The following is a 15,086-nucleotide window of genomic DNA, read 5'->3' on the forward strand; positions in this document are numbered from 1 at the left end:
ACACGTCAGAGAGGTACCAGCACCTGGAGACATTTGCATGTAATGGTTCAGACTGGATTCTCCAGAGGCCAACAGACAAAGAAAGGACTTCTGGATTAATAGTCTGAGTTTAAACTGACTCAAGGCCTCCTTTCTGATCCTGCAAAAGACAGGCTCTTCTGTCCAAGTGGAGGGGTGGGGTTGAAAGGATTGACATCTGCCAGAGCCATTGTTGGAGTTGGGGTGATCTCTGGTAAGTTTATTAGCAAGCATGTAGGTTCTGTTGTTTTTAATGTTTTCTCTGTAATGCTTTTACCTCAGGAACAAATGTACTTGCATAGAAAGGACCGTGTGGTAACTTACAAGTGTGACCATTTTGGCAGTCTGGCATGCTGAGGAACTCAGTGTAGGCAGGGAGATGTACAGCCTGGAAAACCCCAGTCAGAAAAGAAAGAGACATGGGTCTCCACCAGAGAGAGAAGATAACTGAGGAACCATAAGCCTAAAATGGTTACCCTTGCTGGACCATGAGGGGGAAATAGATATACAGTTGCCCTAAACTATGATAACTAAGTTGGAGTAAAACAAATATCACAAGGTGCCCAAAGCTTCAGTGAACTATGAGGTGATGAAACAAGCTATTATGGTTTTTACTATCGAGTGGAGTATCAAGTATAGCATTGATGAAAAGAAGATGATGCGAGAGAGGGCAGAGCCAGAAGGGATGAATATACAAAAAGGCAGTTTCAATACTGTGCAAGGGAAAGATACCAAATTCATAAGACTCATCAAGGTGATTACTTTGAGACATTTTTGGACTAATAATTTAGTGTGATTTAAGGATTTTTGCAATCAAAAGAGGGGATGAAGATAGGTAGCTAAACTATGCAGTAATTATTAAAGAAATCTCAGATGGAAATCAAAATATTTAATATTAATCTTACTGTGGAAATATCAGCTCACCATAAAATCACCTGGTAAGAACAAAATTTTCCATTCTGCTATGATGATTTAAATATAATTAAATATGCTAACATTCTATTTCTACAATTAAATAAAATGTGTATGTATGTTCCTAGAATTTTTAATAGACCCACATTATAGAAGAGCTACTAGCTGCATTTTATATGTTGTTATATTTATATATTTATATTATATATATTTATATATCTTATTATTTGCTACTCTGTATCTAACTTCTATGTAAAGTAACTGTCATTATAGTGTTTCTCAAAGGCTTTGTCTAGGTTAGGAAAATAATTTGAGGTTAGGCCAGGGTTAACTAATATGAGTTTCCTAACCCCAGGCTAATCACAACATTTTCCACAGCATACACAAGTCTATGTACCTTTCATCTTCAGTTTACTTGACTGAAGTCAGATATAGGGTAGAAGGTACTGACCTTCATTTTTACACTCGAGAAAAGTTAAGGTTAGTTAATGTTTCACATCCTCAACAGCCTCATTTCCTATTCTAGACAAAGGTAAAATGTGTCATTGTTATTGTTCCATATACATTTTCAAAATAAGGTAAAATTTTATAAATGAATTTGTGCATTTCGTTTGTCAGGGCGGAATAGAAAAATGTAATTTAAAAAAATTGTCTCCCTGCTTCAATTCAATCCAATTAACACCTAAATGTAGGTTTTGGTATTATTGACAAAATTTATGATTTGGAGCGGGGGCAGGTACAAAGAATACCACCCTTCTCCCCACAATAACAACCAAACTTCCTGATTGCAACATTTCTATGAATCAAAAAATATTTTTTTCTTATTTGGACTTAAATACTCCAGTGCAGCATTTGTACCAAAAGCATTGCAGCATGGTACTAATACATGAAAAACAAAAAGTGAAACTGCCTACAAACAAAAGTGAAATTGATGGCGTGATCTATTTTTATTTTCCTAAATGAGTGAAATGCAAAAGGTAATTCAGCATTATTGGTAAAAATTAAACTGGATATACTCAAAGCTTTAACACTGTACATTGACATTGGTAGGATAGGTAAGGAATTTTTTTTTTATTTTGTTAATGTCTCTTTAATTATTTACTTTACTATACTTACTTTCATCTGTTACACTGAACCAAAATATATATAAATATATATTTATTTATTTATTTATTACATATATATATATTTCCCTCCAGTTCATATCCATTGCGTGTTACTTCAAGGTTCTAAGAGGTCAATTAATCTTTTGTAAATCTTAGTCTGCAATTACAAAATAGCAACTTCCCTTTATTTTTTGTGCCAAATGAAATACACAGATACATTTCCAATTGCTTAATTTATATTCAGAAAATTAGAAATAACATCTTTATATATTGCAAAACACCATTCCCTAAATAAAATTGATTTTATTAAATAGCACTGGCTGGTATTTCCTACTCAACAAGTTCCTGCTGATTCCTTTAAAAAAGGGAGTACGTTTTTTTCCATGTAATCTTCTTAAGGTCACAGATGTATAGAGGCCTAAAGGAGTAAAATAATTGACTGACAGTTTAAAAGGGAAATGCCAGTTGACTTCCTTAAAACTACTTGGCAGAAGATAAAAGCCTTCTGGCATATAATTAATTTTGAAATGGAAATTTTTCCAAACCATTTTCCCAAACTTCCAGTTATAATAATAATAACCGGGCTGATGTGTCTGTTTTTGTGACAAAACAGCATGTCATCTCTATAAAATGCCAAATTTAGTTTTGTGTTTTTGCTATCCTATGGAAATCTATTGCTTTCCTGAGAGCTTTAGTTAGTGGTTCACTGGAGAGGGCAAAAAGCAGTGGAAACAAGGGACATCCCTGTCTGCCACCTCTGCATAAAAAGAAAACCTTTGACCAGCATCCATTAGTGCTAAGTTTTTTTCTGTTAAGGGATGCATAGAATACTTGCACCTATTTAGTGACCAATTTACATAGCCCAAATTTATTGAAACACTATAACCTTTATGCAAATTTAACCCTATCTCAAAATTCTTCGACACTGAATGACAAGGCAGGTAGACTTCACTTATAATCTATATTTTTTCTGTATATAACTGATGATGTCAAACATTGCACAATAAATTCATTAATACCCTCTTGCTAGGTCCAGGCTATGAAGTATATTTAGTCCAATAGATGTTACTTCACTAATATATGTTTGTCCCCTGTAATTAAATGCGGTTGTAAGACTTATAGTTTTACATTTTGATTCTCTCAATGTAACAGTATAGGGCATTTTTATAAAGGCCCCTTGTGGGTCACAGTAAATATACATAGAAAAGAAGAGCCAGTTTGTATTTTCTGTATTGAACTGAACCCTAATTCTAACAGATCCAGATTGTCAAGTTTTAGTAGCAGAGGATCTTCATGCACTGTTAAAGGATCTAATTATTCCATAGGCAAAGTGGAATGGGAATCCAAATAATCTTTTTAAATTATGCTAATTTCTTTGATACCGTGATAAAAACAATAACATTTTTATCTGTTAGTACCACCCCCTGTTCTGCTACTCAATAGCACTTATGTTAGAAACACATTGTTCTCCAATATGTTAGGCCAGGGGTTGGCAACCTCTGGCACGCGGCTCACCAGGGTAAGCACCCTGGCGGGTTGGGCCAGTTGTTACCTGCCGCATCCGCAGGTTCGGCTGATCGCGGCTCCCACTGGCCGCGGATCGCCGCTCCGGGCCAATGGGGGCTGCAGGAAGTGGCGCAGGCCGAGGTATGTGCTTACCCTGGCGAGGCGCGTGCCAGAGGTTGCCGACCTCTGTGTTAGGCCAATGGTTTCCCAACTTTGTTACCTTGCTTCTAAAGTTTGTGATGTGTGAAAAAAGGTTGTTACGTGAGTTCCTCCAAGAACTTAATTTTGGACATATTTAGCTGTGTCAAGTTCCAAGCATGCTGCCAAAATCATTCTACTAAAAGATTCTATTTTCTGCATCACTGTTATGCTATTCTGAATCTTTTTGCTCCTCTGTGGGATGGAGGGTAATTGCACACCTCAGAAATGAAGTGTCTGTCTTTTAAACGAACGTTATCTTCTAGACAGGCAATTATCTTTACAGATAATTTGAATTTTAAATCATTAAAAATTCCTTCTCTTGACCTTAAAATCGATCTTGATTTTAAAAAAAATGAATGGAAGCATTATCTGAAATAGTAATGTTCTGTAACTATTCCTTTAAATTGAAATCAGTAACAGGGGGAAAAACACTTGAAGCAAGGGGAGGGATAGCTTAGTGTTGTGAGTTCAATCCTTGAGGGGCCACTTAGGGATTTGGGGCAAAAATCAGTACTTGGTCCTGCTAGTGAAAGCAGGGGGTTGGACTCGATGACCTTTCGGTGTCTCTTCCAGTTCTATATCTCCATATATTTATTTATTTATAGTTTGTGGAATTATATATAATAGTGTTCCCCGGGATCAAATGAATGTCCACAGTGTCACAATTCCTGCTCTCTCTTATTCCCCTACTGGAAGTAAGCTTTATCAGCCCCGTAATGATAGCGCATTATTTATACCTGCACAGCAACTCATCCATATTGAGGGGGCAGAGTCAAGACTGCCTTCTCTTTCTCCCCGCCTTCCCATTCCCTGCTCAGTTGTGTGGTAGAGAGCATGATGGGCCCCACAGCAGCTGCTCTCCCCACCTGGCACAGACTAGTGGTATGGGTTCCAATCTGAAGGAAATAATGGGGTGCCTAATGCCCTGTTACTCCTTTCCATGGGTATTAAAGGTGGTTCAAGATTGAGCCCTTGCATTTTTATACCCTTGAGCATTCTCTAAACTTTAAACAATTTGGAATTCATTACACAGTATATTTAGATGTGGGACATATTCAGATGGCTGGAAAAAAGACACAGATTATACTTCTTTTAAATATAGACCCAAAGTGTAATTTTTTTATTACATGACATCCAGAACTGTGTGCTTAATATTTTTGGAGTTTTATAATATTATCCTGAAATAATTTTTATGATTACATTTGTGTGTTTATGCCCACATATATATCTGTTATACCTGATGCTGCATCATGCATCTCGGTCATCTATTAAATGGACTTCTCTGTTTGTTTGTTTTTACTTCCTCTCAAATTTTTTGGCTCTCTTAAAAATATGAATCCCTTCAAATGAAAGCAAGGGGCTGCCAAGATCCAAATGTAATGTAGGAAGTTACAGGGCAGATCTGTGTGTGAGATACTTACACCATGCCTATGCCCTGCAACATCCCAGCTGTTTTGCTGCTGGTTACTTTGCTGTTCAGGGATTGTTAATTATATGAAGTTATATGGTGGCTTTGTAGCAGAATTGCATTATTCAAATCTAGCATGTGGCATGCTACTGATTCTTTATTGTACATTTCTTACTTTGGGTAATAAACCTTCTATATTTGTTAGCATATACTTAAGTGCCTTGCTTGCTTGTGGCCTTAAACTGCAACCCCCACCAAAATAATTTCATAATTGGCAGAAAGTTTTCAGAAAATGACAAAACAACAACAGTGTTTCCAGATACTTAAAAATTTAAATCCACAGCAAGTAAACTCAAAAAACACCTGTTTTATAAATTTAAAACATTAAATTTATAGTAATTACATCAGATACTGTTATGTAAGATACGAACAGACTATACAATAAATTAACAGTCTTCTTTTTCAGAATGACTACTTTAAAAATTATTTTGAAAATTCACCATTATAGAATTTCTGCCCATCCCTAAAACAGATACAGGAGTTGAATATAAAAATCTCCTCCAGGTTTTTATGCAGACATAAATATATGCCTCTGATGTGCCTCAAGGCAAACCGGTCTGTTTAATAGCTGACTGTCATCAGTTTAATAGGAAGTGTCCTCAAATCATGGGAAATTATGTTACCAATATGCACTCCAAATGCTCTTCAAAAACGTATTATATCCAGATTTAGTTTAATCTATCACTTACTTTGAGTGACAGTTTATACACTAAGTAATATATTATTTTCACATCAAAATAAATTGTAAATATAATGTTTTCATTTATGGAATATGAAAAATGACTGTCATTATACCAGGGTGGAGAAAAATCAATGATTGTTTTTAAAAACAAACAAAAAAAGGATTTTTTTCATTTTAATTGGATTTTTTTTAAATTGTTTAAATTATAATATGAGATTTTCTTTTTAAAAACTTTTTAAAATGAAATCTCAATTTAATATACAATATGTGTGACTGGAGTCCCAGGGGAGCCTACTGAGTTCACTCAATTAGGGTGAACTGCAAAGAATGGGGCAGACAATCCCCAAAGCTGGTGGCTATTCCAATACGTAGATTTACCAAACCAGCACAAAACAACTTCTATAATACCTCTCTGGCTACCCAGAAGCCAACAACACAGTTCCCTTAAAGTCACCAAGCCTCAGGCCTCCACCCAGACACCCAAGTCAAATATGATGAGGATTTCTGAAAATCTTATTCATCATATAAGAAAGTTCTACTAATCCCAACGGATCTGACACATTACCTCCCAGGCTAATGAATATTCCAGATCTTACCCAAATACACGCATACAGCCAATTCTTATTAACTAAACTAAAATTTATTAAAAAAGAAAAGAGAGTGTTGGTTAAAAGATCAGTATACATACAGACATGAGTACAATATTGAGGTTTAGATTCATAGCAGAGATGGTGAGCTTTGTAGTTGCAAAGAGTTATTTCAGAATTGGTCCATAGGTTATAGTCCAAATTATATTCAGGGTGGTCCAGTTAGAACTGGGATCTCAACCTTGTGGTTTAAGCTTCCCCTGCATTGACGCATCAAGCAGATCTGAGATGACAGAATCAGGACCCAAGGGTCTTTTATACAGTTTTCTAGCAGCCACTTGACCATACAGTCCTGGGTGAACAATAGGCTTTTGATGTAACCTTCTGTTTCCTAAACCTCACCGGTAATTAACTACATGGATTAACATAAATAATTTATCCATTAAGGAGTTTATCACAAACTTTAAAGAGACACATAGACAATGACATTACTGCACCCAACATTCATCTAAATGTTAATATCCCCCTATGATCTCTGAATCAACAGCTATAGTGACAGACAGGAACTGTCTGTTTACATGGCAAACATTTAACCAGCTATAATTAAACACATACAATTAATATCACCAATTCTCTAACAATACAGGTTTGCACTTCAAAGTTCTAGCCTGTCTAGCAGAGAATGGCCCTAATTACCATGCACATACTTTCTAACATGTCTTTAATGTTTGGCTTTGGGTCATTTAGCCTGCAAGATGCTTAACCCTTTCTGGCCATGTGTTACATTTTGTATAAGGTTTGTTGCAATTATATAACAGTGGTAGCAACAATGGTTTGCATGGTTATATTTTAATTAGACAATGTCACAATATGTTAAGGCCTAAACTACGTATAATCTCTTAAAATATGTAAATAAAAAAATATGCTGACTCCATAAGCCTGTATCAGAAACTTTGAATTAAAGGCTGCTTTTCTATATAATTAAAGAATCAGGGGAAAACATCTGACTTTTCAGGTCAAGTTTTATAAATATGGCACAGTAGGTCAGCCTAAATAATTTAGGAGGCAGTCTCATTTTCAAGAGACTTACGTGTGACTAGGAACTTAAGCTCCAGTCACTTTCAGTTAGGCATATTTGAAAATTTTCCCAGGCTGACCTGAAATACTCAGTTTAATTCACTGACTATAGTTAATCCTTCATTTAATAAATCATTTAGTTGTAATTGTGAAACATGTTTAGATAAAAGAAGTTTTTGTATCCAAAACCTTTTAAGATTGTTTTGTTTAATACAAATAAAACTTATACGCGGCTTTGTGTGTTTAATTAAATTCCGGTTACCATTCTAATGAAGCTTAATACAAATCATGTGCAAAAACTTAATTATCTGGTAAATAAGGAATATATCATTCAGCATTTTCTAACATACTAAAAATGTTTGCAGTGTTGTTGTAGCTGTATTAGTCTAAGGATATAAGAGAGACAAGGTGGGTGAGATGATATATTTTATTGGACCAACTTCTCTTGGCAAAAGAGACAAGCTTTTGAGCTACACAGAGCTGAAGAAGAACTCTATGTAGTTCAAAAGCTTGTCTCTTTCACCAACAGAAGTTCATACTAAAAATATACAGTTAATAAGAACCTGAAAATATTAAGCTATATAATTGCTTAAATAAATATATATCATTCTAGTGTACCCTCCTAGGTAGCAAAAAGATGCACCAAATCTAGTGTAAATGCTCTATTTAGTTACAAATCAACATGTTTAATGATTATATCAGCTAGTGAGAATGCACCTTTCTTTAGAGAATAACTAAAGTACAAATGGAAAAATTGATGACAATTAATTATTTAAATTTAGGCCTTCCACTTGGTGATTTAAATCATTAATTAAATCACTGATTTAAATAGGCTTGATTTAGATCAATGTACCCCACATTAAGCCCTTGATAAACCCCTAAAGGAATTGCAGGTATTCTGGACTGCTTGCGTATGTCTATACTGCAGTTAGACACCCAGGGCTGGCGTGTGTCAGCTGACTCAGGCTCATGGGGCTCAGACTGCAGGTTAAACTCCACTGTAGACATCCAGGCTTGGGCTGCAGCCTCAGCTCTAGGACCCTGCAAGGTGGGAGGGTCTCAGAGCTCAGCATAAGCACCAGATTCCACTGACACCTATGGCTACATGGTACAATGTGTTAACTTGAGACCGAATTCTAACTTGAGGTACACAGCTGCAACTCCCATTAACTTCGGGAGAGTTGCAAATGAGTATATTGAGGACAGAATTTGCCTTTACTTTTTACAATTATTCTGTACTGTTGTATCTCAAAATGAACAGTGTGAATAGCTCTATTAAACTTGAAAAGACTACTTGAGAAGGAAGAATGGTCTTAAAACTTGCTAAAAAGTGTTGCTAATAAAAATGCTTTATACCCTTTTCATAAGACTAAGTAAAAAAGTTGACATTAGAGGTTTTCAAGAACCCAATTCCCAGTGAAAGTCCGTTTTTTCGTAAATAGTTTTATTGGACTAAGTGACGTACATCTGACTATAAAATAACATAAGCAGTGGTTCCAAATTTTTATACTCAGTTTGCTCCTTTTGATCATTTTCTGCAGGGACATGTGCAATGAATTGTGATTAATATCACTAAATAATTGTCCAGAAAAAAAGAGGTTACCCTGAAGGATAATACATTTACTTACACAATGTGTTTTTGTAGTGTTCTGTGTAATTTGACTTACAATTATAATTCTCAACTATTAGCTGCTAGTACTTGATATAGACTTGATTCAGCAAGGTAATAAGCATGTGTTAACTTTAAACACATGATTAGTCCCACTGAAGTCAGTGGGGCCATTGAAATGCTTACTTCCCTTGCTGACTCAAGGTCTATTTTGGCACTTCTCTGGTAATGTCATTTTATTTTTTATTTTTTTTATTTGTATGGCTCTTTCCTTATTTGTACATGTCTGTTTATAAATATTTTTTCTCACATAATTTCATTGCTATTTTCCAATTTATTCTGTTCTATGTAATTTTGGAATAACATTTAAGAATATTTTTGCAAATGTAAAGCCAACATGAAAGATCGCTATTAAAAACATACGGAAAGCACGAAATGCACCTTATTTTCAAATGTTTTCCAGCAAAAGTGACCCAGGAATGGTATTGCTGTCTTGTTGGAATCTTCCTGCCATGTTTGTGAATTGGGGGTAGGGAACAGACAAGATTAAATATTGAAAAGATGGCATAAGCAGATAAAAGCTTTAGTATTACCTCCTAGTCTCTGAGGCTTGTAAACTTTCTAGTTAGCTCACTGACTTTTTCATAAGAAGGTCTCCCTGGTACGTCCCATTTAAAGGTTTAGTTACTATCCATTTTTCATATACTGTACCTGTGCCCATTTGCTGCCAAAGAGAAGAGGTTAAGAGAAGATGGTGTCCCTAGCCTCTGTTTGCCGGAAGCTGGGAATGAGGGAATGGATCACTTGATGATTACCTGTTCTGTTCATTCCCTCTGGAGCACCTGACATTGGCCACTGTCAGAAGACAGGATACTGGGCTAGATGGACCTTTGGTCTGACCCAGTATGGCCATTCTTACGTTCTCAAACTCACCTTGTTGTATCTAGAGTATGTCTGAGATCATCTACATCGTGCTCTGAATTTGGAAGCCTTAATTTAAATTAGAAATCTTCTGTTTTTTTCTTTGAGTTCTCCCCTTCCTTTTCTCCACGCTGGAAGCTTTATTCCCCCCCCCACACACACACACCCCTTAAAGTGGCAGTTGTTCAAGCAAGTTGCCTTTGGGGAAAAATGAGTAGCTTCCTGCAGATCTCTTACCCACACTTTCATGTGAGTAGGTGTTTTGATGGAAGTACCACAGAGTATGGTACATATTTTCCCCTGGCTTTGGGAATGATAATCTCAAGTTCAAACCTAGTTCTGTCCCTGTTAAACATGGTGTACTATTCCATTGCCACACCACATGGGTGAACGCCACTTGTTTTTCTAAACTAATCATAGAACTGCTGTATCTTTTGGTGTCTGACATGTTATTTCTTAAAACTCATTCTTTGTATGTGAAGTAAATTGTTTGTGCCACAAATTAATTGTGCCAGTAATTGAAACACTGTGTTCTTTTTCTTTGTAGAACCAAAATCACAGTCTCATCCACAGCATCAAGTACAACACAGAGTGCTCAATATAGAGCAGAATGGCATAAAAGACTACAACCATCCAAGACATCTTTCTCGAAATGATACTAGACAGCCAAGAAATGAGAAACCCCCTCGTTTTCAAAGGGACATTCAGAATTCAAGACAGGTTTTGGAAGGTAGTGGCTTACCAAGAAACAGAGGTCCTGAAAAACACAGCTCTTTAGGACCAGAGCAATGGACTGAGGATAAAAATAAGTGTGATAGACCTTATCCAAGGAATGATAGGCTAAAGGATATTGGTTATCCCGCAGCCACTCACCAGAGTGATGTTTCTTTTAAAAAGAGGGATAATGCTATGCAAAACAGACTAGGAAAAGGGGCTGCATTCATGGAATTGAGAGAGAATTCCAGTGTTCAAGATACCATAGATAATAATAATCAGAAACGAGGAAAAAAGGAAAACCAAATACATAATCCTGACAATTTTTATGACAGGAAAACACGAACAATAAGTAATGAAACGTTCAGTTTAAAAAATGAGCAACATTTTGGTATGAATATTGACTACCAGAATCCTATTAGAACTGATAGTTTTAATGCTTTATCAAATGGAGATACTGAATATCCACAGAAAGGAAGACGAGTAGGACCTATTAAGTCACCAGGACCCAATGTTGTTCCACCATTTGAAGACAAAATGTTGTTTTATAATGCTGGTCCCAAAAGGAGATCTGGGCCCATCAAACCAGAAAAAATATTGGAACCATCTATTCCTGTGGAGTATGGTAAAAGCTGGAGGCCAAGGGATGAATGTTTTGCTCTTTATTGGGAAGACAACAAGGTATGCCCCAGTCAAGTAGGAAAAACTGTAAATTGTATCTTGAAAAACAAAAGGGATGGTGGCTTTAATGTGCTGCCACAAAGAGAGTGAGTGTGTGTGTGTGTGTGTGTGTGTGTGTGTGAGATTTCTTACTTGAGCTAGTATCTTGTTACCTAGGGCTGCACACATGAGGTACATGGTGTACTAAGTCTCGGGGAAGGGGAACTGAATTCCTTGCTCTCCAGAGTGATCTTTATGGTGATCAGATGACATTTTTGGTAGTAGGAGCAGCAGCCTGCGGCCCTTCTTGATATAGGTGAAGATCACATTGATCGGGGAAAGGGTGCACCTCCCATGATGCCCGATGCCCATCATCTTGGGGAAGGGAAACTTTATGAAGATTCTCCCTACTATTTGACTTTTTTACATCACCAGGAGATCGTTTATTAGCTGAAATATTTCTAGAATGGGTTAATTATTTGTGTCCATGTTAAAAAGCCAACAATTTTGTTGTCTTGACTTTAAAAGTATAAATATTCCCTTGTTTCATTTGAACTTTTTAATGTTTCCAATGCCTACTAATTATTATTATTATGAGAAGAAATTTTCTTTTCTTTTCTCATTGTTACGGCCATTTTACATTATTTTTTTCCCAATTGTTGATCTCAAGAGCTATTGCCATCCATCTTTTTTGTTTTTTTAATCCCCCCTCCCCCGAGTTTTTTGATAATCTGAAAAAAAAACCTACATTCTTGTATGTGTTTTTTTATGTGTTTTTTTCATTGTTGATCTAACAGCTAATATTTCTAATGATTTCATGTGTCTATTTTTTTTATCAGGTGTGATTTGTATTATTTTAATATTTTAAGCAGTCATTCCGCTTTATAAATGTTCAGAGTGGGAAGTGGCCAGAGCAGTTTTGGAAACGTTTACAATGTGATTTTTTTTCTTTTAAATAAAGGAGCAACTAAGGTTTTTTATTTTTAATCTGCCTCTTTGGCTTATATGACTCAGACAAATGGTCAGATGTTCATACATACATGTTTTCAGTCATGAAGACAGGTTAATATAGGGGGTTGCATGTGTGCATATTTGGAACTGGTTCATATGCATCATGTACACTGATTATAGATGGAATTTTTTGAGAAAAATAATGTATTTATTGTGTGATGCTTGAATTGCTGGATTGTGGATAGTTAGGAACTTGCAAAATGTGCTAAGCAAGAACATTAATTTATTGCTTGTTATTGATGTAATGTATCTTGGTGAAAATTAGCTACAAGAAATGTATTGATGCAGCAGATATTTGTGGACTGGTGTGTGCCTGTGCTGTCTCCAATGGTTGTTTGGAAAGATCCTGTAGCCAGGTAGTCAAGTGCAGTGGTGATTGTAATTACTATAGGAAACAATGATTTCTTCATGTTCAACTCTATAAAGACTGATAGGATATCCTCCAAAGATTTGTTTCAGTCTGGAGGTTATCTGAAGATAGACGCTTGATAGGGAGGATTAATTTAAGTGAACTGATTTGAACGTATTTCAGCTTAGTTCTGTTTGGAAGAAGGCTGAGGTTAGTTTGGCTCACCGCTGCTCTAAATCCCCTTTAAGATCCTTTCAGAAATGAAATAAAAGTGTATTTGTCCTTCTTGCTTTGTTAGAGTTAGAAAAGTGAATCCCTACTCTCCTATAAATCCTTCTAGAAAGGTAAAATAGTTGTCATCTTGATACCACTTTTCTGTCTCTGCATTTTAAACCCTAAATCACTTAGGCATTCTGTTGGTCTAGAAATGCTCTCACATTTTTGGTGGTAACCTGTGTTCTGAGTAAAAATTCCAAATGAATTGCTAAATCTTAGCTCTGTCCACTCGCTATCTTTTTTTCTATTATGTAAAAATGTCTAGATAATGATGGACACGTAAATTTGCATTTGGTTTGAAACTGACATGAGTTTCTAATATATGCATATTTGGTACAAACATTTTTTGAAAATTTAATAAATTGTTTAAAATATAATCTTTTAAAATGTTATTGATTTTCTTGCAATATTTAATCCAGTGTTTTATGACCCTTTGAAATTTCTCTCTAAGTTTTACCGGGCAGAAATTGAAGCTCTTCATTCTTCTGGAACAACTGCAGTTGTTAAATTCTGTGATTATGGAAACTATGAAGAGGTGCTACTAAGCAACATCAGGCCCATTCACGCAGAGGCATGGGTATGTGATAACAAATTGTATACAAAGATATAAACTACATTTTTCTATAAAATATGTAGCTTTAAACAGATGAGTCCTGCAAAGGGTGTAAATGTAAAAGCACTGTGTGGAAAAATACTTTAAAACTGAATAGATCTGCCTTAGTTATTTAAATAAACACCCCTAGATAATAGAAAAGAATCCTGTGGTATTATTTTTCATGTATAATAAAATTAAATTGTATTGATTTGAAAACGAATAACATTATTTTCTTGTTAGAGAAACAGTGATTTGTATATGCAAAATGGGCATTTTATGTATATTTTATTCTCTCTCAAGTTTGTGTTTACTCTATATATGGAATACCAAGTGATTGTCAAAATAAGATTTCTGATTCACTAACATGGCTATTGTGTTTTATTACATGTAAAGATTAGGAAAAGAGCCTTTCAAATATACAAATATATTCCAAACGTTTTTATTATGTGTATATGTATAGGTAAAAAAATACAGATTTGTTTGTATCATTATTTTTCTTTTTTTGTTTTTTGTTTCACTTATTTCTTCTTTGCCAAATATCATGCCAAAACTGTGATTACAGAGATTCGCTTAGAACGTATTGGCCTTATAACATCTAATTTGTAAAAGGCTTTGGGAAATATACAATGCTACATTTGGGTAAAAAAAAAAGAGAAAAAAGGAGTAAAGAGTCATTTGTTCTTACTAAGGTTTTTATTTATTCGCTGAATAGATGTACAAAAGTTATTCTTCACTACCTATGTAACTATTTTCTTTTCTTATTATTAGGGGTGTCTGTGTCACCCCAAGAGATCTTAACTGTCATTAGTGTTTTTAATGGTCCTTACTTCCTAGACACTTCCTAATAGGCATGTTAGTATCCTGGAGACAGAATAGTCACCCAGTGTTCACTGCCAGCTGTCTTTCATCTTGAGTTGTTACCTCTCGTTCTGTGGACCTCCCTTGTGGATTTTTTTTTTTGTTTTGTTTGGCAACCCTACAGGAAATCTGAAATTTTTTCTAGTTTCTACATTAATATTCCTATGAAGTCTCAATATCTTATTTCCACTGGTCGAACTGCTACTTACCACCACTTGGGACACAGTTGTTTCCCAACTCTTGACATTTCAAAATCTTTCACTTGTAAGGTATCTCATTCCTTTCTCCCATCTTCTCTCTGAGTGTCACCACAAGCTGATAGTTGGTCTCAAAGTGCTTGTGGAGAAACCCTGAGATTTCACTATCTTGCAGCTCAGATATCCTTGCAGCTCTGAGTTTCTTGCACAAGAAAGCTATTTGCACTTTGTGCTTTACTTTTGTGCCCTGTTGCTAGATCTAATTCTCATTTTAAATACATGCCTCTTCAACTTCTCAACGCTTATTTGAATCTTGTTCTAATGCTAGTAGATATCTTA

At 35.5% G+C, this 15,086-nt stretch overlaps 1 protein-coding gene across 2 annotated transcripts in view; it reads left to right on the top strand.

Moving 5' to 3' along the window:
- The window catches only part of LOC112104824 (tudor domain-containing protein 3), a 265,871-nt gene that overhangs the window by 203,785 nt on the left and 47,000 nt on the right, over positions 1-15,086 (top strand). For both annotated transcript variants that reach the window (XM_024197380.3, XM_024197381.3), the window contains exons 11-12: positions 10,635-11,482; positions 13,549-13,674. In XM_024197380.3, coding sequence (XP_024053148.2) covers positions 10,635-11,482; positions 13,549-13,674 — 974 coding nt within the window. The remainder of the gene's footprint in view (positions 1-10,634; positions 11,483-13,548; positions 13,675-15,086) is intronic.

This window comes from Terrapene carolina, unplaced genomic scaffold (genome assembly GCF_002925995.2).
Source record: "Terrapene carolina triunguis isolate 2854851 unplaced genomic scaffold, T_m_triunguis-2.0 Scaffold17, whole genome shotgun sequence".
In the NCBI taxonomy this organism is placed as follows: Eukaryota; Metazoa; Chordata; order Testudines; family Emydidae; genus Terrapene; species Terrapene triunguis.